Source organism: Lynx canadensis, chromosome Y (genome assembly GCF_007474595.2).
Source record: "Lynx canadensis isolate LIC74 chromosome Y, mLynCan4.pri.v2, whole genome shotgun sequence".
Classification (NCBI taxonomy): Eukaryota; Metazoa; Chordata; class Mammalia; order Carnivora; family Felidae; genus Lynx; species Lynx canadensis.
In genome coordinates this window covers 270555-293896 of record NC_050200.1, presented here as the reverse complement: position 1 = coordinate 293896, position 23342 = coordinate 270555, and the positions used below count along the sequence as shown (strand labels likewise).

Genomic DNA, 23342 nt, shown 5'->3' with positions numbered 1-23342 from the left:
TCATTCATAAGGCATCCTTCTCTAAAATTTAAATTCTCTGGGCGCTTGGGTGGCTCTGTTGGTTACACATCTGACTCTTGATTTTGGCTCAGGTCATGACCTTACAGTCATGATGAGATCATACACCCCTTGTCAGGCTCTGCTAGGCATGGAGACTGCCTGGGATTTTCTTCCTTCCTCTGTCTCTGATCCTGTCTTCTGCTCATGTACATATTCTCTCTCTCTCCAACATAAAATAAATTGTGATTTCTCTTTAAGGCATAAGACCACTGGGGAGCTAAGCACTTTTCCCATTTTTTAAACAGAATTACCACCGAACATAAAGAACAGAATGTGCCTCTCCATAGATCCAAAGTCTGTAGCTGAAATACGGATGCACATTTTCAGCTGTGTTTAGCTGTATCTCAAACCATTCACATCAAGCACCTAAAAAATTTTCCTGCTCTGTGGATGTCCATGAATGACCACACAAATACTCATTTTGAGTCATGAAAATCATAAAGAAATTTTACTTGACAGGGCAAGTTCGTGAACAGAGTCTTCATTTCTATAAATTAACAAGCACAGTTCAATGGTATTGCAGTTGGATTAGTAAGGAATTCTTTGACAAAAAGCCTACGTTGAGCTGAACTAAGAAATATACTTGGTTTTTTATTTATTTATTTATTTTCAGAGATAGTATGAGCATGGATGTGACACAGAATGGTAAGTAGGGTCCACACTGAGTAGAGCCCAACACAGGGCCTCAATCCCATGAATCATGAGATCATGACCTGAGCAAAGATCAAGAGTCAGATGCTCAACTGACTGAGGTGCCCCTGAACTAAAAAATACACTTGTGATTAGGTGTGCCTGGGTATTTCAGTTGATTAAGTGTCCAACTCTTGGTTTTAGCTAACGTCATGAGTTTCATCTCACAGTTTCATGAATTCAAGCCTACATCGGGCTCTATGTTGACAGTACAGAGCCTGCTTGGGATTCTCCCAAATCTCCCTTTCTCTTTGTCCCTCCCCTGCTCACACTGTCTCTATATTTCTCAAATAAACTTTTTAAAAAACATTTTAAGAAATAAATTTAGGATTAAAGGGGAACATTTGTTTCCACTATATATAATTTATCTGTTCTTTTAGGTTTTTCGTAGTAACTAGCAATTTTAAAACCATAGAGATTATATTTCTAACTTTTTTTGTATTACATCTGCATTTGTTGAGAAAAAGTGTAGCATATGAAATTCAAGTTGGTTCTTTAAATTTTTTTTAATGTTTGTTTTTGAGAGTGAGAGACAGCACATGAGTTGAGGAGCAGAGAAAGAAAGGGAGACACAGTCTAAAGCAGGCTGACAGAGCCTGATGCAGGGCTCGAAGTCATGATCCCTGAGATCATGACCTGAGCCAAAGTTGGGTGCTTAACTGACTGAGCCACCTAGATACCCCCATTGCATATCTAGCAGTAGAATCTGCCCCAACACACCAAGAATTTTATATTTATTACTATCTTAAATTTCCTTAAATACCCAGTAGCCAATAATCTAGGACTTGAGTCAGACCGTTTCTAAATTACATTGATAACTTTTACCTTTAGTGAGCAGTGTCTCGGCAGCAGTAATCCTACTCCATGGGTAGCTGTGTTATCTCCCAGAAATCAAAGGTTTGTTAACTCCTGCCTTCTTCTTCTATCCAAACCAGTTGTTTCATTGAGAGCTATTCTTGCTGATCATTTCTGACAACAGAGGTAACATTCAGTTGTTCCAAAATCATCCTAGGATTCAATTATTTAATAATTCACTATGAAGACTCTGAACTCACTGAAAGCTCTTACAACCTCATTTATGGTGTATTACAATTAAAAGATACGGATTAATACCGGCCAAGGGTAGACTTATGTGGGACACAGTCTTGGAGAGTACACTATGAAGCTTTTGTCCTCAGGGTGCCTGGGTGGCTCAGTCAGTTAAGTGATCTCAGCACAAATAATGATCTCAGGGCTGTAAGTTCAGGCTCAGAGTTGTGCGTGAAGTCTACTTAAAAATAAAGCTGTTGTCCTCTGTCATTGGAGTTGTGGACAGCACTAACATCTCCCAGTAATGTGCACACAGAGTACACACAGAACTGCACGAGCAGCAAAGCTCATCCGAGCCTTACTGTCCAGTTTTTATTAGGATTCAGTCACTTAGATATAGTAGACTACTTACATGGCTGAAATGATTTGCAGCCTCTCTAGAGGTCAACTAATACCATATGGAGCAAACACCCCTTTGTAAATCACATTTAGCATAGGTTGTCTGGCATGACTTCAGGTTCCCTGGATACATATGTAAACACAATATGTAAACACATTGTTTGCAGGGCATTATACGGCTTAGAAGTTCTCTCCAAGATGGGGTACCTGGCTGGTTCATTTGTTCAGCATGCAGCTCTTCAGCAGCAGGTTGTAATTTTGAGCCACATGTTAGATGTAGGGATTACTTAACAATGAAATTGTTTTTAAAATGAGAGAGGAGGAGAGTAAGCTTAATTCTTTCCAATTTGGGTCTGTATTTTGAAGGTACTACATTTTAACAACTCACTGTCCATGGTTGTATAAAATTTAAATGGGAAATATTCTTATACCACTAAAACTTATTTTTCAGCTGCACCAAAGGCGTAGCCTAGCTTTACTAAGAGCTGCAATGCAGAGCCAATATAAAAACACAGAATGTGCCATCAGTTTAATAATAATAAAAAATGTGGGGCGCCTGGGTGGCGCAGTCGGTTAAGCGTCCGACTTCAGCCAGGTCACGATCTCGCGGTCCGTGAGTTCGAGCCCCGCGTCGGGCTCTGGGCTGATGGCTCAGAGTCTGGAGCCTGTTTCCGATTCTGTGTCTCCCTCTCTCTCTGCCCCTCCCCCGTTCATGCTCTGTCTCTCTCTGTCCCAAAAATAAATAAACGTTGAAAAAAAAAATTAAAAACAAAAAAAAATAATAATAATAATAAATGAAAAACTGGAAAACCAAGGTGGTAAAAAAAAAAAAAACAACTGAAGGAGCAGAGAAAAGTCCCATGGTCCAGAGGATAGGGAATACCACAGCCTGGTGTTGGCTGTTTCTACTGGGGAGGGAGGGTGGGGGGATATTGTTACTATTCACCTGGGCCAAAGACCCTTATTTTCTGAGTTGTCCTCAGCTTCTGCATGCCTCAGATCTTGTGCAGCAGGCCAGAGATGAAGACCTCAGTTGGTTTATAACAACCAGCAGCTTATTGACCGTAGCCACCTAGGCATCATCACTGTGCATGTCCAGGAATTTGTACACATCAGTCTCCAGCTCCAAGATTTCTTCTTCCTGCCAGTAGTAAAGGCAAGAATGCTGTTCCAGGGTCATACTTGACCATGACCTTCTCTTGGCGCTTCATTGGGCCCTCACCAGCAGCTTCAAGGGGCCTGTGAAAGTATATGCCAGGTCTTCGATCAGGGCTGCCAAACCTGGGGACCCAACTGCCAACAATGTACCCCTGCTGGTTTGCTGTCAGCCAGATCAGATTCCTCATCACTTTTGTATGACAGGCCTTGTCCTGTACTTAACACTCCCTGACTGACTCCAGAACACTGGAAAGGGTTAGGTCACTAGCTTGGCTCCTGTCAGGTCTTCAGGGGCAGGGAACCAGTAGGGCAGCTGCATCATGGGGGGCCCCAGGCCTGCCTGTCTCATTCTGTCTCCTATCTCTCTGTTCTGTCCCCTGAACCTGCTGTCTGAGCTCTAAGACACTTTGCAGAATGAAAGTTTTGAAGAGATTCCTTAAATGTGCAAAACTTTAACATCTCCTATAAAACAAATGTAGCCCACAGGAGGGCTGGGTTGGTTAAGGTGGGACTCTTCAGTTAAGCTCAGGTCATGATCTCAGTGTTGGTGAGATTGAGTCCCAAGTGGGGACTGACCCCTGGACTGACAGTGCACAACCTGCTTAGAATTCTCTCTCTGCCTCTTCCTCAAATAAAAATAAACATTTTTTTAAAAATAGCCCAATTCCACTAGCTTGTAAAGAAAGTATATTTTGTCAAAACAAGATGCACTAGTAAGAACAAATTTGTGTACTAAATTCATGTATAATTTTTTTTAATGTTGAGTTTTTTGTGTTTTTTTGTCTGAGAGAGAGCGGGCCAACAGGGCATGAATAGAGATTTTTAACAAGTAATCTCTTTTCTGTTTATGTTTATTTATTATTTTGAGAAAGAGCTTGAGGCAGGGGCAGGGCAGAAAGAATCTGTAACAGACTCTGCAGAGCCACACACAGGGTGCAGGGCTCTATCTCACACCCTGAGATTGACACCTGAGCAGAAATCAAGAGTTTGAAGCTCAAGCAGATGAGCTACCCAGGTGCCTCATCAAAATGACATTTTTTTCAATATAAGTCTCCTTCGGTCCATTTTCAACAACAAAATTGGCAACTGTGAAGAGTCCCTGGGGATAATCCCCTGCAGAAACTTTGTAGCTTGATTGGAGCTTCCTAGGGCAGTTTTCCACCAGGTCTCCCTTGAGGAGTGGAGGGATGGAATCACTCTGTGGAGACCAGATCCTCAAACTTGAGAAAGTGGTATTTCAAGAGCTTCTGCCAAACTGTAGGTAAGGTTTAAGGCCCCAGTTTCTCAAGTGGCAGGTGCTACACAGGTGGGTATTGGCTTAGTGGGACAGAGGAAACCAGAGATTTCTTACTCTGATTTCATCACCAGAAAACCACTTCCATTAAGAGGGCAAGGTTTGGGATTTGCTGAACAGCATGCAGTTTTTGTATGTGAAATAACATGGAAGGCATCCTTTCTATTCCATGTAACAGGTCCCTAGGGAGAATTTTGGCTGGTTGGTTGACTATATAAGTGTATGTCAGAAAAGGTCATGGTGTTTTATGTAATTGTGACTGGCTTCTGGATTTTTTGAAAAGGGAAAGAGGATGATATTCTGCATATACAGGTCTTTGTCCAATTGCATAGGAGGGATGGTATACAACTAGGCAGTAAATTGATGGTGCAGTGGAAATGTCAATGGCAACATCCTGTGTTCCACTCCTCTAGAACCCTGGAAAATAGTGAATGAGGACATGTTAACTTTGAGGGTAGTGAATCTCTTTAATCCAATTTATAATAACTAGGGCAGCTACTTTTTGGTAACAGAAAAAACACTGCAGTTGAGTCTGTTTCTCTCTCATCCCTCTGCCCTTCATTGCTAAGTGGAGGAGTGGAGAGAGGTTGCCATCAATGAAAGAACTTCCAAGTCATGACCCAGAAGCAGGCATGGTCTGCCCCTCAAAGACCCAACAGGGCACACAGTTTCAACAGGGTCCACCTGATAAGGGCATAAGGCAATTCCCAATGTGCCAACTACCCATTGGAGCCAACAGACTAAGTCAAATAACCACTTACTACTGGGCTTACAAAGTCCATTCTGTGCCTCAGATTTGTTGAAATCTAAAAACTCTTCATGTAGAGATGATCCTTAAAAAATGGTTGAGGGTGCTGGGTAGCTCAGTTGGTTAAGTGTCCCAACTTTGGCTCAAGTCATGATCTCGCAGTTAATGGGTTTGAGCCCCGTGTCAGGCTCTGTGCTGACAGCTTAGAGCCTGGAGCCTGCCTGAGATTCTGTGTTTCCCTCTCTCTCTGCCCCTCCCCTGCTCACACTTGTCTCTCTCTCTCTCTCTCAGAAATGAATGAACATTAAAAAAAAAAAAAAAAATTTGAGTACACTGATTTACATGAAGAGGGCCCTGAGAATACACGGCTAGTCAAAATGTTCTTCACTGGGCAGAGCGCTCCTGACGTCAGACAAAAGCTAAACAAAGTTGAGGGTGCTGTGTCCAGCCTGTTTGGTGGAGATTATATACAAGACTTATAATGCTAGGGAAGAAGAAAAGGTGAGGCTGATTTGAGTTTTGCTTTTGTCATCTGGTCAAAGAGACCAACCAAAGTGCAAGTCGGGACATCCCAGGTTGAGCAAAGACCAATGTGTCTATTGTAAAAAAGGCATAGGAAGTGAGATTGCTCAACGTTTTCTAGACAGGGAAAGGAAGGCCACATTGAAACTTCTGGGAAACAGATGGTCATTCAAGGGGAAGGATGGGACAAGGATAGTGAATGAAGGGACCCAGCGCTTAGAGCCATATCAATGGCCCCTATTAGAATAGCCCCACAAAAACCCCACATGCATTTAATTTAAACCCCACATTAAACCAAACTATTTGGTAAATACTGGAGAAATCTATGCGGTCTTAAATAGTAACTGACTTCATTAAGTCCTTCTACTCTGTCTATGGTTAGCGTCACTGGTTGGGTACAACAGTGTCCTCTCACAGCCACTGTAATGTAAATGAGGTAAACAGAAGTTGAGACATAGTTTTTTACACATGCCTGATTGTCCAATTCCTCTTGTTCTGCAAGATGTTTTATAAAAAGCAATTTAAATGCTCAAATAACTTTCTCATCTGAGAAATGCCAATCACGATTACAAGATCGTGCCATAAGGCTTCAGCTGATGGTATTGAATGCAGAAGACTGTAAGGCGGCCTGGGACTACCTGAGTTGTGTGAACAAGTGAGTACCACTGTTTGGGCAGGTGGGATACCTGGGTGAATTAAGTCAGCCACTCCAATAGTAGCACTGTTGAAAGAAGAAACAAAATTTCTTCATATTAAACAGTGGCTTTAAAGGAGGAAACATTAGGGTATCTGGCCAACTCAAACAGTAGACAGTGCAGCTTTTGATCTCAGGGACATGAGTTCAAGCCCCACATTGGTCATGGAGGCCACTTAAATATAGGTAGGTAGATAGACAAAGACAAGACAGACTGGATGGATGGGTGGATGGGTGGATGGGTGGATGGGTGGGTGGATGGATGGGTGGATGGATGGGTGGATGGATAGATGGTTGGGGTCTATAAAAGGTGGATGGATGGATGGATCAATAGATCTATAGATACATAAAGTAGTAAGAGCCTACAACTAGTTTTCAGTTCTAGTAACATGGACTGATTCACCCTTACCAGTTTCCCTGTAACCCTACCATTTCACCAGTGAGGAAACCTCATTTGGAGGAATATGTCTTTGTTCAAGATTTAAGAGCTATAAAGTTTAGGATATCCATCCCACAATCCATACAAATGACTAGTGTGCCATGACACTATAGATGGTTTATAGTGTTGGAGTCAAAAGATGTCTTCTTTGATACTCTTTTGGAAGGAAAGTCTCAATTGCTGTTTGCCTTTGAATGACAAGACCCAGACATGGGTCATTATCCAGTATTGTTGGACTGTACTCCCTCAAGGCTTCAAAAATTCGCTTACTTAATTCAAGTAAGGAGCTAGGTAAGGACTTCTACAGACTACATGTAGACCAAGATATATTATTGCAATATGTTGATCTGTTAATAGCCAGCCCTGATTATGAACATTGTCTAGAAAATGCCATCAGTGTGTTTAATCACTTGGGCTGGTATGGGCACAAGGTTTCCACTAGGAAGCTAAACTTTGTAAACAGCAAGTCTCCTATCTGGATTTCCTGTTAAGTCAGGGAAACTGAAGTTTAATGGCTAGTGGAAAGCAAGCCATTTGGGATTTGAATATTCCAAGAAATCAGAGACAGTTATGCAGGTTTTGGGTTTGGCTTGATTTTGCAGAATCTGAATAGTGAATTTTGGCCTTATGGCTAAGCTCCTTTATGAAGCCTTAAAAGGGCTCAATTTAGAGCCCCTAGTATGGTCTGGATTGTCAAAAGGCCTTTGAGACAAAATGGGCACCTTAGTCCACCACCACCTTAGGACACTCTGATACGAAAAATAATTTTTTTTTAACATTTACTTATTTTTGAGAGACAGAGGCAGGGGAGGAGAAAAGAAAGGCTCTGAGCTGTTTGTTAGCACATCAGGCTAACTCGATGTGGGGCTCGGACTCATGAACCACAAGACCTGAGGTGAAGTCAGATGTTCAACCGACTGAGCCACCCAGGCGCCCCTGAAAAAGTTTTAAATTGTGTATTCCTGAAAGGCAGAGGCTGGCCTTGGGAGTGCTAATACAAATGATGGGAAAATGCCATGTCCTGTCCCTGGACAGTGTGGTAACGGTATTGCCCTGTGCTAATGTGCACTGGCTGCCACCTGTGACTTACTACAGGAAGCAGAAAAATTCATGTTATGGTTAGGACAGTCCATGGTTACATAGGTGCCCCACCAAGTGTTGGTACTATTAGAATAAAGGGGAAGCTATTGGTTGACCCCAAGCCCAAGCAATACTTTCTGATAGCCCAAATGTCACTTTAAAGATTGTGAGCTCTTGGGATGCCCAGGTGGCTCAGTCAGTTAAGTGTCCAACTTGATTTCAGCTCAGGTTGTGACCTCACAATTCATGGGAACGAATTTCACATCACAATGTGCTGACAGTGCCAAGCCTGCTTGGGATTCTGTCTCCCCCTCTCTCTGCCCTTCCCCCAGTCACTCTGTCTCTTTCTCTAAAAATACATAAGTGAACTTAAGACCATGAGCTCTTTAAATAAACTGCTGTGCTGCTTTCTGTTTCAAACAAGTCTCTTCTATAATGGTTTGGAAATTCTTGAAACTATGTACTCTAGGAAGCTTGATTTATGTGACCAGCCATTGACATAGGCTGACTCGCACTTGTTTACTAATGGTGGTTTTCTTGACCACAAACACTGCTAAGCACATTATGGCATGGTGAATGGGCGGGGGTTGTGAAGCAAGAGTACTTCACAATCTCCCACCCCCAGGGCACATGACCAAAAGGGCAGAATTAAACCCCCACAAGCTTTGCAACTTTCCCTTGGGAAAAAAAAATGTCTATATAGATTTCTAAATACAGTTTATGGTGGTGCAGTATCAACAAGGTAACATGGGATGGGTGGTGTTTGCTGACAGCAGGAAATCAGGATATTAAATATATCCCAGAGATATGTGCTGTCATGCAAACTCGGTCTGAGCCAAAGGCCATGGCTAGCATGCACTACCTGGGACATCAAAAATTAGACTGCTGGGGCACCTGGGTGGCTCAGACAGTTGAACATCTGACTTCAGTTTGGGTCATGATCTCCAGGTCCGTGGGTTTGAGCCCCATGTCAGGCTCTGTGCTGACAGCTCAGAGCCTGGAGCCTGCTTCAGAGTCTGTGACTCCTCTCTCTGCCCCTCCACCTTTCACGCTCTCTCTCTGTCTCTCTCTCAAAAATAAACATTAAAAAAAAAAAAAATTAGACTCTTGTGTGGTTCAAGGTAATCAAGCAGCAGATAGAGCAGACAAATGAGCAGCAGCCAGTCATCAGTTTGAAGGAGCCTATTGCCCCAAGTGGATTTGATCCAGTTTTCTCCTGTGTAAGATGAGGACAACAAAAGGGTAGAGGAATACGAATTTGACTGGTGGTACCCTACTCATTAATGGGAATCAGTTCTCATGGTCTTGTGATACTGCCTGTTACCACATTTGCCCTGTCTGCCTAAGGAATAATCTAAAAGTTAATAAATTTTCCAGTGGGAATATAACATATGGGAGAATGCCCTTATTATGACTGGCACACTGATTTTACCCAAATCCCACAAACTACTGGGGACTTTCCATGCTTACTAGTCTCTGTGTATATCTTGGGCTATGTGGAGGCTTTCCCCACATGAAGTGAAAAGGCAATTGAGAAGGTTGTCAAAGTGTTCCTTAAGGAAGTTAAATCCAAGTTATAGGGTCCTTACCTCTATCCAAAGTGATAATGGACCCTCCTTTACTACAGTAGCAACTCCATGAGTAAGCAAGGTTTGGGTATTAAATGGAAATTACATGCATCATGGAAGCCCCACTCTATAGGAAAAAAAAAAATTCTCATCCTACTTAAAAAAAAATGTTTACTGTTCAGAGACAGAGTGTTAGTTGGGGAGGGACAGATGGAGACAGAATCTGAAGCAGGCTCCAGGCGCCAAACTCAGCACACAGCCCTACCCAGGGCTCGAACCCATGTATTGTGAGATTGTGACCTGACCCAGAGTCACTCGATTGAGCCACCCAGGTGCCCCAAAATGAATCCTACTTTAGAAAAGACAAAAAGCTATGCCGATAAACAACTGAAATGGGATCAAGTCCTATCAATTGCCCTTCTCTGCATCTGAATGACCCCTAGAAATGGGCTCCAACTAAGCCCCTATGAGATTATGTATTATAGGTCAGTCCTAACACCCCAAGGTAGGAGGGAAAATACACATTTGGTTCAATAAATAAAACTAAAATGATATATTCAACAATTGAATCAGTTACTAATAATAACTATGTATGAGTTTGTTTCTTTCAGAAATCCAGCCCAACCAGAAGCACCACAAAACTTTTAAGGCTTGCAGCTAGACTTCCTCATTCAACATGAGGAAAGAACAGGGCCCAGATCATCAGTTGGAAGAGAAACGGAAAGGACCATACAATGTTCTCTTGACAACCCACATATCCCTCAAGTTGGCTGGAATAAATTAACCTTGGGTGCACCATATTCAGGTTAAACGGAACCAGTCCCAAAGAAAAGTCAACCCTTGGGAGATTTGAAATACTTATTTAAGAAAATAAAAATGAGTAATGGTGCAATGATACTTTACTTTCTATTTGCCTTCTCTTTAGGATGGAGAGATAATTCCCTAGTTCACCCTGTTCAGGCCTTGTGCTCATCCAAATGGGCCACTGAGTGCTGGATTTGCCTTCTGAGAGCACAGTGTGCACTGTATTACTGTGACACACTTGTACATCCAGTAAGGAAGTTTACCCAGTCACCCTAATGGACAAGGGACTACTGCTGAAGCTTCCCGATCCCGCACAGTGATTATAGGTTCAGGATAATATATTATCCTCACAGAAGTAATTCGGAATTGCATGGCCTCAGATTATATGTTGGCCAACCAAGGAGGTGTTTGTACGATTGCAAATACATCCTGCTATGCATATGTAAATACTTACCAAGCTGAGACTGGTGTGGGAAAAATGCAACAATAGGTTACAACCTGGATGCAACAATCTCTAGCTCATCAAACTCCTATATTGGAAGGAATGGACAAGTTCTGACCAACTGGTTCTCAGGTCTGTTCTCATGGATCCCAGATGGAGTTAAATTCTTGGGGATTTCTTGTTTTCTTCTAGAAATCCCAGGAATGTATGCACTGCTAAACGTTATCCTTTGTTCTGTGCCTTATGTCTGTAAACATACCCTATCCATCTGAAAAGCCAGAAAGGGTAACTGGGAAAAGCAAATTCAAGTTTTACACCATAAAAGTCCCCTGACAGGAAGCAACCAGATGAGTATGATGCCCCTCTTCCACAGAAATGGAACACTTAAAATAACAGTGGTATACTGAAACCATGTAAATGCATAAAGCTGAACAAAAGTAAAATGAACTAATGCTACAGCAAAGCTCAATTTTAAAGTAACCTTTTTCTTCTCTTCCTCTCCTCCCTTCTTAGCCTCTGTTACAAGAACCTGGTAACACCGTAAAGAAGTGAAGAAAGAAGGGTGGCAGCACAGATACAATTCCTGTCAAAACTGGCCAGATCCCATATTTTCCTATAAAACAATCCAGCCCCTTCTTCCACAAAGCCTTGCAGCTTTTTGAAGACCACTGTCTGCTGCATTGTCTTTTGCCCGGCAAAGCAATAAAGCTATTCCTTTTCATCTCAGACTCTGTCTTTGCATTATATATTGACTCTAAAGCATAGAGGTCAGTTTTCAACATTAATTCTGATTGCATCATGGTCAGTGAATCTCTACCTAGAAAGATAAGAGAATGTTAAAAATAATTATTTGCAGCATATTTTTAAACTATTCACTAAGGTGAATTTTTTTTTTTTTTTTTTAGTTTATTTTGAGAGCTCGGGCACGCAAACACAAGCGGGGGAGGGGCAGAGAGAGAGGAAGAAAGAAAGAATCCCAAGCAGGTTCCAGGCTCTCAGCGCAAAGCCTGATGCGGGACACAGTCTGAACTGTGAGATCATGGCCTGAGCCAAAACCAAGAGGCGGACACTTAACTGAGTCCCCAGGATCTCCTATAAGGTGAATTTTAAATCCACTTCAAATTACTATTTTCGTAGGGCTATGATACTTAGGCCAGCTGAAGAGTTCACTTTGAAGTACATGAAGGACTACCTGGAGAGTTTTTAAGGCAAAGTTTTTTTCCTCTCCTAGAGACTAAGTCTATAAATGTAGCCTATGACCCAAAAACCTGTGAGTTACGTGTGTAACCTTTGTTGAGTTAAAAGCCACTTCAACTGCGTCATGCAAAACAAACAAAAAACATGATTTTGGTGAATTTAAAATATTGAGAAGTCCAGTTGTCATGATTTCAAGATGTCCTTCCAGTTGCTAAATGCTGAGAGATCAGCCCTGCTGTAAATGCCAAAAATTTTTCCTTGAAGACCCCTAACTACATTTCCAGGAGCATTCTTTATAAAAACGAAAGGTACTTTAGAACTAATAGGCATAAATGCCTAACTCCCCCATTCATGCTCTGTCTCTCTCTCTCTCAAAAATAAATAAATGTTAAAAAAAATGTTTAAATAAACAAAATTTATCCTCTTTTGCTCTAATGGTGTATAAAAATCTCCAAGGCTTCCCACTGGGAGGGGATCGTTCTCTTTCTATGAAACATGCCATGTAAAATTCTTAGAGTAGGAGAGAGAAAGTGTGTGTGTGTGTGTGTGTGTGTGTGTGTGTGTGTGTGTGTGTGTGTGTGTATGCAGAAGAGGGGCAGACAGGGAAAGAGAATCCCAAGCAGGCTTTGTGCTGAAATTGTGCTCATGAACTGTTGAGATCATGATCTGAGCTGAAATCAAGAGTTGGCCATTTAATGGAATGAACCACCCAGGTGCCCCATTCTCCTGTTAATCTCTCTGTTGTTAGTTCATTTCACAGACCTAGCAGAATAACCTAAGAGAGTGAGGAAAATATTCTTCCCACACAACATCATGCTAAAACAACTTCACAAGTCATTTTGGTGTTTCTATTCTAGAAGCAAGAAACTTTCTCAGAGTGTGTAGGGTGTACTTTAGAATGCTGTTTACTTACTTTCTTGCCCTAATCCAAAATCATCATCAATTAAGAACTATGGCTTTATTTTAAAGTCAGTGTGTGTGTGTGTGTGTGTGTGTGTGTGTGTGTGTGTGTGTGTGTGTATTTTTTAATATTTATCTGTTTTGAGAAAGAGAGTAGGCAAAGGTCAGAGGGAGAAGAAGAGAGAATATCAAACAGGCTCTGCTCCTCTGAGTGCAGAAGCTCAATACAGGGCTTGAACCCATGAACTGCAAGACCATGATCTAAACCAAAATCAAGATCCCAACTCTTAACCACCCAGGCACTACTAAAGTCAGTTAGAAAAAAAAAAAAAAATGCAGTCAGGCACACCTGAGTGGCTCAGTCAGGTGAGTGTCTTAATTCTTGATTTGGCTCAGGTCAAGATCCCACGGTCATGGGATAGATCAAGGTCAGCATTGGCTCAATCATACTTACCATATATGTTAAGAAGTTGATTCTTTAAAAAAAATTTTTTTAACATTTACTTATTTTTGAGACAGAGACAGAGCATGAGCAGGGGAGGGGTAGAAAGAGGGAGACACAGAATCCCAAGTAGGCTCCAGATTCTGAGCTATCAGCACAAAGCCTGAAGCAGGGCTCAAACCTATGAACCATGAGATTGTGACCTGAGCAGAAGTCAGACACTCAACCAACTGAGCGACCCAGGCACCCCAAAAGTTTATTTATTTTGAGAGAGAGAGGGCATATGCACAAGAGCAGGGAAGGGACAGAGGGAGAGGGAGAGAGAGAGAAAATTCTAAGCAAACTCTGTCTGCACTACACTAGGCTCAAAGCCACAAACCATGGGATCATGCCCTGAGCCTAAATCAAGAGTAGGTCACTTAACCAACTGAGCCACCCAGATGCCTCTAGATAATTTATACTTCCCAACCACAAGGCAAATTATAAAGCTACAGTAATCTACAGACTTCAAGTTGTATTACAAAGCTATAATCATCAAGACAGTATGGTAACTGGGACAAAAACAGAATAATGGAGCAGAATAGAAAACCCAGAAATGGACCCACAAATGTATGGCCAACTAATCTCTGACAAAGCAGGAAAGAATATCCAATGCAATAAAGACAGTCTCTTCAGCAAGTGGTGCTGGGAAAATTGGACAGCAACATGCAGAAAAATGAACCTGGCCGACTTTCTTACACCATACACAAAAACAAACTCAAAATTGATGAAAGACCTAAATGCAAGACAGGAAGCCATCAAAATCCTAGAGAAGAAAGCAGGCAAAAACCTCTTTGATCTTGGCTGCAGTGACTTCTTACTCAGCACATCTCTGGACAAGGGAAACAAAAGCAAAAATGAACTATTGGGACCTCATCAAAATAACAACCTTCTGTCCAGAGAAGGAAACAATCAGCAAAACAAAAGACAACCAATGAAATGGGAAAAGGTATTTGCAAATGACATATCAGATAAAGGGTTAGTATCCAAAATCTATAAAGAACTTATCAGACTCAACATGCAAAAAACAAATAAACCAGTAAAGAAATGGGCAAAAGACATGAATAGACACTTTTCCAAAGAAGACATCCAGATGGCCAACTGACACATGAAAAAATGCTCAACATCACTCATCATCAGGGAAATACAAATCAAAACCCCAAAGAGATACCACCTCACACCTGTCAGAACAGCTAACATTAACAACTCAGGCAACAACAGATGTTGGTGAGGATGCGGAGAAAGAAGATCTCTTTTGCATTGTTGGTGGGAATGCAAGCTGGTGCAGCCACTCTGGAAAACAGTATGGAGGTTCCTCAAAAAATTAAAAATAGAAGTACCCTATGACCCAGCAATTGCACTACTAGGCATGTATCCATGGGATACAGGTATGCTCTTTCAAAGGGGCACATGCACCCCAATGTTTACAGCTGCATTATCAGCAATAACCAAAGTATGGAAAGAGCCCAAATGTCCATCGATGGATGAATGGATAAAGAAAATGTGGTATATATACAACGGAGTATTACTCAGCAATCAAAAAGAATGAAATCTTGCCATTTGCAACTACGTGGATGGAATGGGAGGGTATTATGCTAAGTAAACTAGTCAGAGAAAGACAAATATCATATGACTTCACTCATATGAGGACTTTAAGACACAGAACAGATGAACACAAGGGAAGGAAACAAAAATAATATAAAAACAGGGAGGGGGACAAAACAGAAGAGACTGATAAATATGAAGAACAAACTGAGGGTTACTGGAGGGGTTGTGGGAGGGGAGATGGGCTATCAAGGAATCTACCCCTGAAATCATTGTTGCACTATATGCTAACTAACTTGGATGTAAGTTTTAAAAAGTAATAAAATAAATAAATGTAAATCTAAATAAAAAAAAAAAGCTACAGTAACCTAGGCAGCATGATTTTGCAAAAGGATACAAATGTAGCTCAATGGAGCAAAAGAAAGAGACCCACTCCTAAAATTAATATTGCCCTATGATAACAAACTAGAATTCAAAAAAAATTTTTTTAATGTTTATTTATTTTTGAGAGAAAGAGACAGAGAGTGATCAGGAGAGGGGCAGAGAGAGGGAGACACAGAATCTGAAGCAGGCTCCAGGTTCTGAGCTCTCAGCACAGAGTTTGACAAGGATCTTGAAATCATAAACCATGAGATAGTGACCTGAAATGAAGTCAGATGGTTAACCAACTGAGTAACCTGGCACCAATCAAAAATTTTTTCTAAAAGACAGGAGGTCAAAGGTGAGAAGGGAAACTCAGAAAAATGGAAGAAATTTGGAGGCTAAGTATAAAATAGGTTGAGTGTAAATATCTATTTGGCAAGGGGAGTACAAAGGATCCATAGTGGGTTCCACGCTAACAGCAGCGAACCTGATGCAGGGCTTAAACTGATGAACTACAAGATCATGACAAAAGCTTAGATGCTCAACTGACTGAGCCACCTAGGTTCCCCTGAAACATTTTTTTTTTTACTTTTTTCCCCTACATGATCCCCAAGAATTCAGAAACTCTTAAGTATTCTTTTCATGACAAAATAATTCAGTCTGAGTTCCCTTATAAAAATTTCCAGGGGCACCTGACTGGCCCAATTGGAAAAACATACCACTCAGAGTCATGAGCGCTGGGTGTACATGTCACCTAAATAAATAAAAACTTAAAAAAAAAAAAAAAAAGGCCAGGAAAGCCATCTTTAAAATAGCTTATATGATCCATTACTATTCCTTTTTTTTAATGTTTACTAATTTTTGAGAGACACAGAGCATGAGTGGGGGAGGGATAAAAGAGAGGGAGACACAGAATCTGAAGCAGGCTCCAGGTTTGGAGCTGTTAGCACAGAGCCTGATGTGGGGCTCAAACTTCACAGACCAGACCGTGAGATCACGACCTGAGTGGAAATTGGATGCTTAACCAGCTGAGCTACCCAGTTGCCCAGGTCCATTGCTATTCTTGCTGCACTATGGAAATAGTCAGGCAAGATTAAGGCAAACAAATTTATTTTACTGTGATTTTCTTTGTTAAAAGAAGTGTGGATAATTGTAGGGACACCTGGCTGGCTCAGTCAACAGAGGCTGTGACTCTTTTTTTTTTTTTTTTTAATCTTTTTTTTTAATGTTTTCATTTATTTTTGAGACAGAGACAGACAGAGCATGAGCAGGGGAGGGGCAGAGAGAGACAGAGACACAGAACCTAAAGCAGCTCCAGGTTGTCAGCACAGAGTCAGACACTTAATCAACTGAGCCTAGAGCCTGTGACTCTTAACCTCAGGTGGTTGGTTGAGTGTGCAACTCTTAGTTTTTACTCAGGTCATGATCCCAGAGTTGTAGGATCAAGTCACATGTCAGGCTCTGCATTAAGCATGGAGCCTGCTTGAGATTCTCTCTTTCTACCTCTGCCCTCTTCCCTGATTGTGCTCTCTCTCTCTAAAATAAAGGGGAAAAAAATCACAGGGTTGTAAATTCAAGCCACATATTGAATGTAGAGATAACTTAAAAATAAAATTTATTTATTTATTCATTTATTTAAAATCTACTTATTTATTTTTGAGAGAGAGTGAGAGAGAAAACAGGAGAGGGGCAGAGAGACAGAGGGTGAGAGAGAATCCCAGGCAGACTCCATGCTGCCTGATATGGGGCTCAAACTCACAAGCTATGACATTACAACCTGAGCCTGTCAGGATATGCACTGAGCAGAGAGCCTGCTTAAGATTTTCTCTCCCCCTCTGCCCCTCTCCCCCATTTGCATGTTCTCACTCTCTCTCAAATAAAATAAAATAATGATAATAATAATAATAATAGTAATAATAATAATAATAATAATAATAATAATGAATTGACAAATCATAGAAATAGCTGATATTGTTGTAGATTGTCTCCTCCCAAGAGATCAGATCAAGACTTCCTATTTTAGGGGCTTCTGGGTGGCTCAGTTGTTGGATGTGCAACTTTGGCTCAGGTCATGAGCTCATGGTTCATGAGTTCAAGCCCTTTGCAGGGCTCTGTGCTGACAGCTCAGAGCCTGAAGCTTGCTTTGGATTCTGTGTCTCCCTCTCTCTCTGTTCCTTCCCTGCTCATACTGTTTCTCTCTCAAAAATAAACATTAAAAAATTTTTTTAAAAAGAAAAGACTTCCTATTTTAACTACACTTTAAATACTTCCTTCTTTTCTTTCTTTCCTTTACTCTGACATTGGCTTGGATTTTCTTTTTTTTTTTTCAACGTTTATTTATTTTTGGGACAGAGAGAAACAGAGCATGAACGGGGGAGGGGCAGAGAGAGAGGGAGACACAGAATCGGAAACAGGCTCCAGGCTCTGAGCCATCAGCCCAGAGCCTGACGCGGGGCTCGAACTCACGGACCGCGAGATCGTGACCTGGCTGAAGTCGGACGCTTAACCGACTGCGCCACCCAGGCGCCCCTGGCTTGGATTTTCCAGGCCATCATGTATATCTTCCAGGCCATTGCTGGGGTGAAGGGGTGGGGAGAGGAGGGGACCATTCAAATTCATATATTTGTCATCAAAAAGTGATTTGTCCATTAACACTGCTACTTAGCAGGAGTGGTTTGTGCCCTGACAGGGTTTATCTTCTCTGTGGTTGTAATAATTTTCCTTGGGTCTTTCAATGCCTAGATGGCTGGCACATAAGACAAGCCTCTTGGGGTTACCTAACTATGCCCTTAAATGTTCAAAAACAGACTGAGACACCTTATTGGTTGACTTTCCTGAATTTATAGCATCAAGAAAGGACATTCTAGGAGGCTTTCATAACTCAGGATTTCATTCCTTTTCTCAAGTTCCTACTTCCCTGGTTAGGGATAAATGGAAATGAGACTATAATCAAGAACTACTTTTTTTAATGTTTATTTATTTTTGAAAGAGAGAGACAGAGTAGGGAGGGGCAGAGAAACAAGGAGACAGAATCCAAAGCAGGCTCCAGGCTCTGAGCTGTCAGAACAGACTCCAACACGGGGCTCGAACCCATGGACCGTGAGATCATTACCTGAATGGTAGTTGGACATTTAACTGACTGAGACACCCAAGTGCCCCTGTAATCACAAACTTCTCAACTTTTTTTTTTATGTTTATTTTATTTTGAGAGAGAGAGACAGTGAGCATGTGAGAGCAGGAGAGACACACAGAGAGGGTGACAGTATCCCAAGCAGGCTCTACTCTGTAAGCATGGAGATCATGACCTGAGCTGAAGTCAGATGTTTTACCAACTGAGTCACCTAGGTGCCCCAAGAACTTCTAAACTTTTGAGAATATCCAGAATCTGCTACAGAGGCTATAACTAACCAACAAAGATCCTTAGAATAATTTTGATCTGGATGCTAAGAGCCATTGATTATCTTTTGTTGAGCAGAGAGGTATCTGTGCTATTACCAGAACCACCTGAAATACCTGAAATACCACTTCTGAAGAAGGTGAAACTCAGTTACAGACCACTGAGATGTTAAGGTAACTTAAAAAGGTGATTTGGGTTAAAAAAGATAACTCCCTTAGGAGGGTCTTTCTTTTACTTACTTGCTTTTAATGGTTTGGGTTTTGTGCACTCTAGACATTGGGTAATAACCATAGTTGTAGTGGTGATGGGAGTACAAATAGTAGCATTAATAATAGTAACAATGTTATAATAATAAAATAATCATAGTAATCTCTCCAGTGCACTTTATTCTCTCAAAAGATTTTTTATTATTTTGTATTTTTTACATTTTATTTATTTTTGATAGAGAGAGACAGACTGTGAGCAGGCAAGGGGTAGAGAGAGAGGGAGACACGGAATCCCAAGCAGGCTCCAGGCTCTCAGCTGTCAGCATAGAGCCCGACATGAGGCTTGAACTCACAAACCACGAGATCATGACCTGAGCCGAACCTGGACGCTTAACTGACTAAGCCACCCAGGTGCCCCTATTTCCTTTTTTTTTTTTTTTTTTTTTAATTTTTAAATGTTTAATCTTTGAGAGAGAGACAGACGATGAGCGGTGAAGGGGCAGAGAGGGAGACATAGAATTGGAAGCCGGCTGCAGCGTCCATGCTGTCAGCACAAAGCCTGACATGGCACTTGAATTCATGGACTGTGAGATCAAGACATGAGCTGAAATCAGATGCTCAACTGACTGGAACATCCAGGTACCGCTCTCTCAAAAGCTTTAAATGTGTGTTTGTAGCTGCTGAATACCAAGCAAATGATCTCCCTAAGACTATCAGAAAAGAAATGAAGAGGATGAGTGACTTAAAAATTATGAATCTAGGGGCGCCTGGGTGGCGCAGTCGGTTAAGCGTCCGACTTCAGCCAGGTCACGATCTCGCGGTCCGTGAGTTCGAGCCCCGCGTCGGGCTCTGGGCTGATGGCTCAGAGCCTGGAGCCTGTTTCCGATTCTGTGTCTCCCTCTCCCTCTGCCCCTCCCCCGTTCATGCTCTGTCTCTCTCTGTCCCAAAAATAAATAAATGTTGAAAAATTATGAATCTAGAGGGGCACCTGGGTGTTTCAGCTGGTTAAGTGTCTGATTCTTGGGGTTGGCCCAAGTCATAACAACCTCCCAGTTTTGTGAGATCAAACCCTAAGTCAGGCTCTGTGCTTGAGCACGGATTCTTCTTGGGATTCTCTCCCTCTCCCTGACCCTCCGCCACTCGAGCTGTCTCTGTCTCTCTTAAAATAAATAGATAAACCTATTTTTAAAATGTAAAAAAAAAAATTGTCAATATGGAGGTGGCTCAGTAGCTCAGTTGGTTCAGTGTCCAACTTTGGCTCAGCTCATGATGTAGTTTGTGAGTTCAAGCCCTGGCGGCTCTCTAATGTCAGCATAAAGCCCACTTCAGATCCTTTGTCTCCCTCACTCTCTGCCAGTCACTCACATGTGTCCTCTCTCTCTCAAAATTAAATCATATTTTTAAATTATGAATCTCAAGTCATCACCTGTGAATATCATAGAAATTAAGCAAAAGCATGATGAACTTGAATATTACACAAAGAATCAACCTGAATTGAATAGGTAAGAGTAGCACTAATGCTTTAAATGTTGGTCACATCTGAGTGAAACTGGCGTTCTAATCAAAAAGGGGAAATTATAAAAGCAAGGGAAAAAAAACTCAATAGAAGTCATTTCTGCTAAGCCACACTTCAGTAAATCAAGACCTAATATCTACCCTAACTGTTAAGTTTCAGCCTCTCCCAGGAATGTGTCCTTAAACCAGTCCATCAGGAAGTACATGATCAGTACAACTGATGTAAGCTGCACAGCACACTCCTGCCTTCCCCAAAGGTAGGTTACTTTTCCTGAAACAAGCCACTCAATTTTTCTGCCCACTGCTGCATATAAAAGTCTTCAAGCTTGTCCAGCTCCTTGGGGTTTCTTTATATTTGCTAGATGGTATGCTGCCCAATTCATGAATCACTCAGGCCAATTAAACTTCCAAATTTACTTAGTTGAATTTTTTTTAAACCTCTTTTAAGTATTCCAATGCCAGTATCTACACTCTAACACTACTCAGAAGTAAGATAAGGCACAGAGCCTCAGTCATTATTCTTATTATTGCTAAAGCACATACAGCCAGAAGAGCTGTCAGAATGCAGAGCAAACTCAGACTCCGGTTTGCCCTGCTAAACATGAAAAGGAAATGAGGGGAGCCGGTGCCTGGGTAGCTCAGTGGGTTTGAGCATCTGACTCTTGATTTCAGCTCAAGTCATGATCCCAAAGTTGCTGGATCCAGCCTTTCATCCAGCTCTGTGCTGAGCTTGCAGCTTACTTAGGATTCTCTCTCTCCCTGTGTACCTCTCCCCAGCTCTCTCTCTGTCAAATAATAAAAAGATACAGAGAAAGAAATGAACAAAACACACCTCACCAGTGCCCTCTAATTTGAATTCACAAATCTCAGAGTTGGAAAGACCCTAAAAATCATCATGGTTACTGTTTCTCAAGAGAGCATTTTGCAAATCTGTGTGAGCAGTTTGATTCTCACAGCGACTGGCAAAGGCTACTAGCATTGAGTAGGCAGGGGCAAGGCATGTGACATGTTCTACAATGCAGTGGACCATTATTTACAAAGATCATTCACATGGATGAAAATACTGTTTGTCAGACTCTGCTTTACATACAAAGTATTTCTTACTAGTCTCCACATGTTGTATGTAATTCAAGGTAAATTCACATTTTCAGTATTTTCTAATATTACCAAAATCAGTTTATTTTCTTGAGTTGTGACCACATTGTATTAGTAGCTAAATGAGGAAGCCCTTTATTATTAGTGTGGTAGCACAGGATATTTCACATGTTACTATGTGTTATGTTTATTTGTGTTAGATAGCTTTGGAGCATAATGATCACTAGGTTTAATTTATACCATGGATCTGTTTAATTTCAGAATCATAAAAGTGTCTTACCAAATATTTCCTATAAAAAAAGTTATAAAATTTAGCTTATAAGGTAACAAAAAGCAGTAAAGCAACTTGTACTAACCACCTTTGAACGTTTAAGTTTTGAAAAGGAAAATTTAGAACGTCTTTTTGTGATAAATGAGAACGGAGCCATTTAAATCCTAGCAGCAAATGACCTACGAAGATGGGGCAAAACCTTTTCATATGTCTTTTTCGCTAAAAGGCACGGAAGGGTGCACGGGAACCAGGATACACGTTTTTCCATTTTAGAGGCCTATAGTACTGAATCTGGACTAAGTGATCTAGAGGACGGCCAAAGGAAGCAATTCTTTACACAGCAACTAGCTCATGTCCTTCCATTTCCCATCCTACTACCGCCCCCCCCCCCCTCCCAGTATGGCCCGAGGGTCACTTTGAACGTAACTCAAGACAAACTTCACAGTTCCTTTATCAGGCTGATTCCGTGAAGCGAGAAACAGTCCGGAAGGCTTTTGGACCTTAGGAGGGTAGTTCACAATTTCCGGAGCCCTATTTCATTGGGTAAACAGTACGGCACAAATGGCTATAATTTCCCTGGGGAAAGGAGGAAAAGCTCAACGGGATGTGAGTGACGGGGCGGGGGGAGGGGGGTTGGGAAGCAAGGTCCCCCAAAAGTGCTTTCCAACAGCGTCATTGAGGGTGTAATTGTTTCATTGTTTCCTCACTACGTGACGCAGAAGCTGCATGACCCAGAAGCGTAAACTCGCTGCTAGGAAACTGGAGGGACCTTGAGTTCCTGGCCAAGCCCCCGCAGCCTAAGCTCACACGGGGAGGAAGCCGGCTGCCCGCACGTGCTCCGGTTTCCCCTCCGCTGACCGCGACCGGTCCACCTTTTGCAGATCGTCTGGCCACCTTCTCTCCTTCCGTTCCTCCAGCCAGAAGATTCTACTCAACCCATCGTTGACCATTCTACAAAATGGTGCCCTCGATATCTCGGCTTCAGGGCTTCTTTTAAACTAATTCCGGCTTTGATGAATCTCCCAAAGGCTGGTGGGGAATGGTTAAAACAGATTTTACGATCCCAGTAACTGAAAGGGAAGGGAAAGGGAAAGCGCTAGAGAAAAACGGAGGGAAACTAGGAGGGTGAGGAGGCGGGAGGGTGACATAAGGGATATAGACAGAAGCTATGTTTAAGATCTCCCAACTTTTGAAAAGCGGGAGAGGGCGAGTTCTCGCTAGCTTCCAAAAATTCCAAGACTTTGGGGGAAGGTCGAGGAAATAAAGCTCTCGCGAACTATGAAAGCGTTTAGCTACCAGTCTGACTAGAAGATACCGCGATGTTATGACTAAACGTACGCGATTTAGTGAGGCAGAACTAACGGTACTGATAATAGGTTGCTGGGGGCGGGGCGGGGCGGGGCGGGGGGGTGGTGCAGAGGAGGAAGACGTACGACTTACGTGCT

At 41.9% G+C, this 23342-nt stretch overlaps 1 protein-coding gene across 1 annotated transcript in view; it reads left to right on the top strand.

Annotated features, from left to right (window-relative positions):
* Positions 1-11650, top strand: part of LOC115508045 (probable ubiquitin carboxyl-terminal hydrolase FAF-X) — a 184749-nt gene extending 173099 nt beyond the window's left edge. The window contains exon 45 of the mRNA XM_030306445.2: positions 11441-11650. Within this exon, the coding sequence (XP_030162305.1) occupies positions 11441-11479 (39 nt within the window). The 3' untranslated portion in view covers positions 11480-11650. The remainder of the gene's footprint in view (positions 1-11440) is intronic.
* Positions 11651-23342: the final 11692 nt, after the last annotated feature.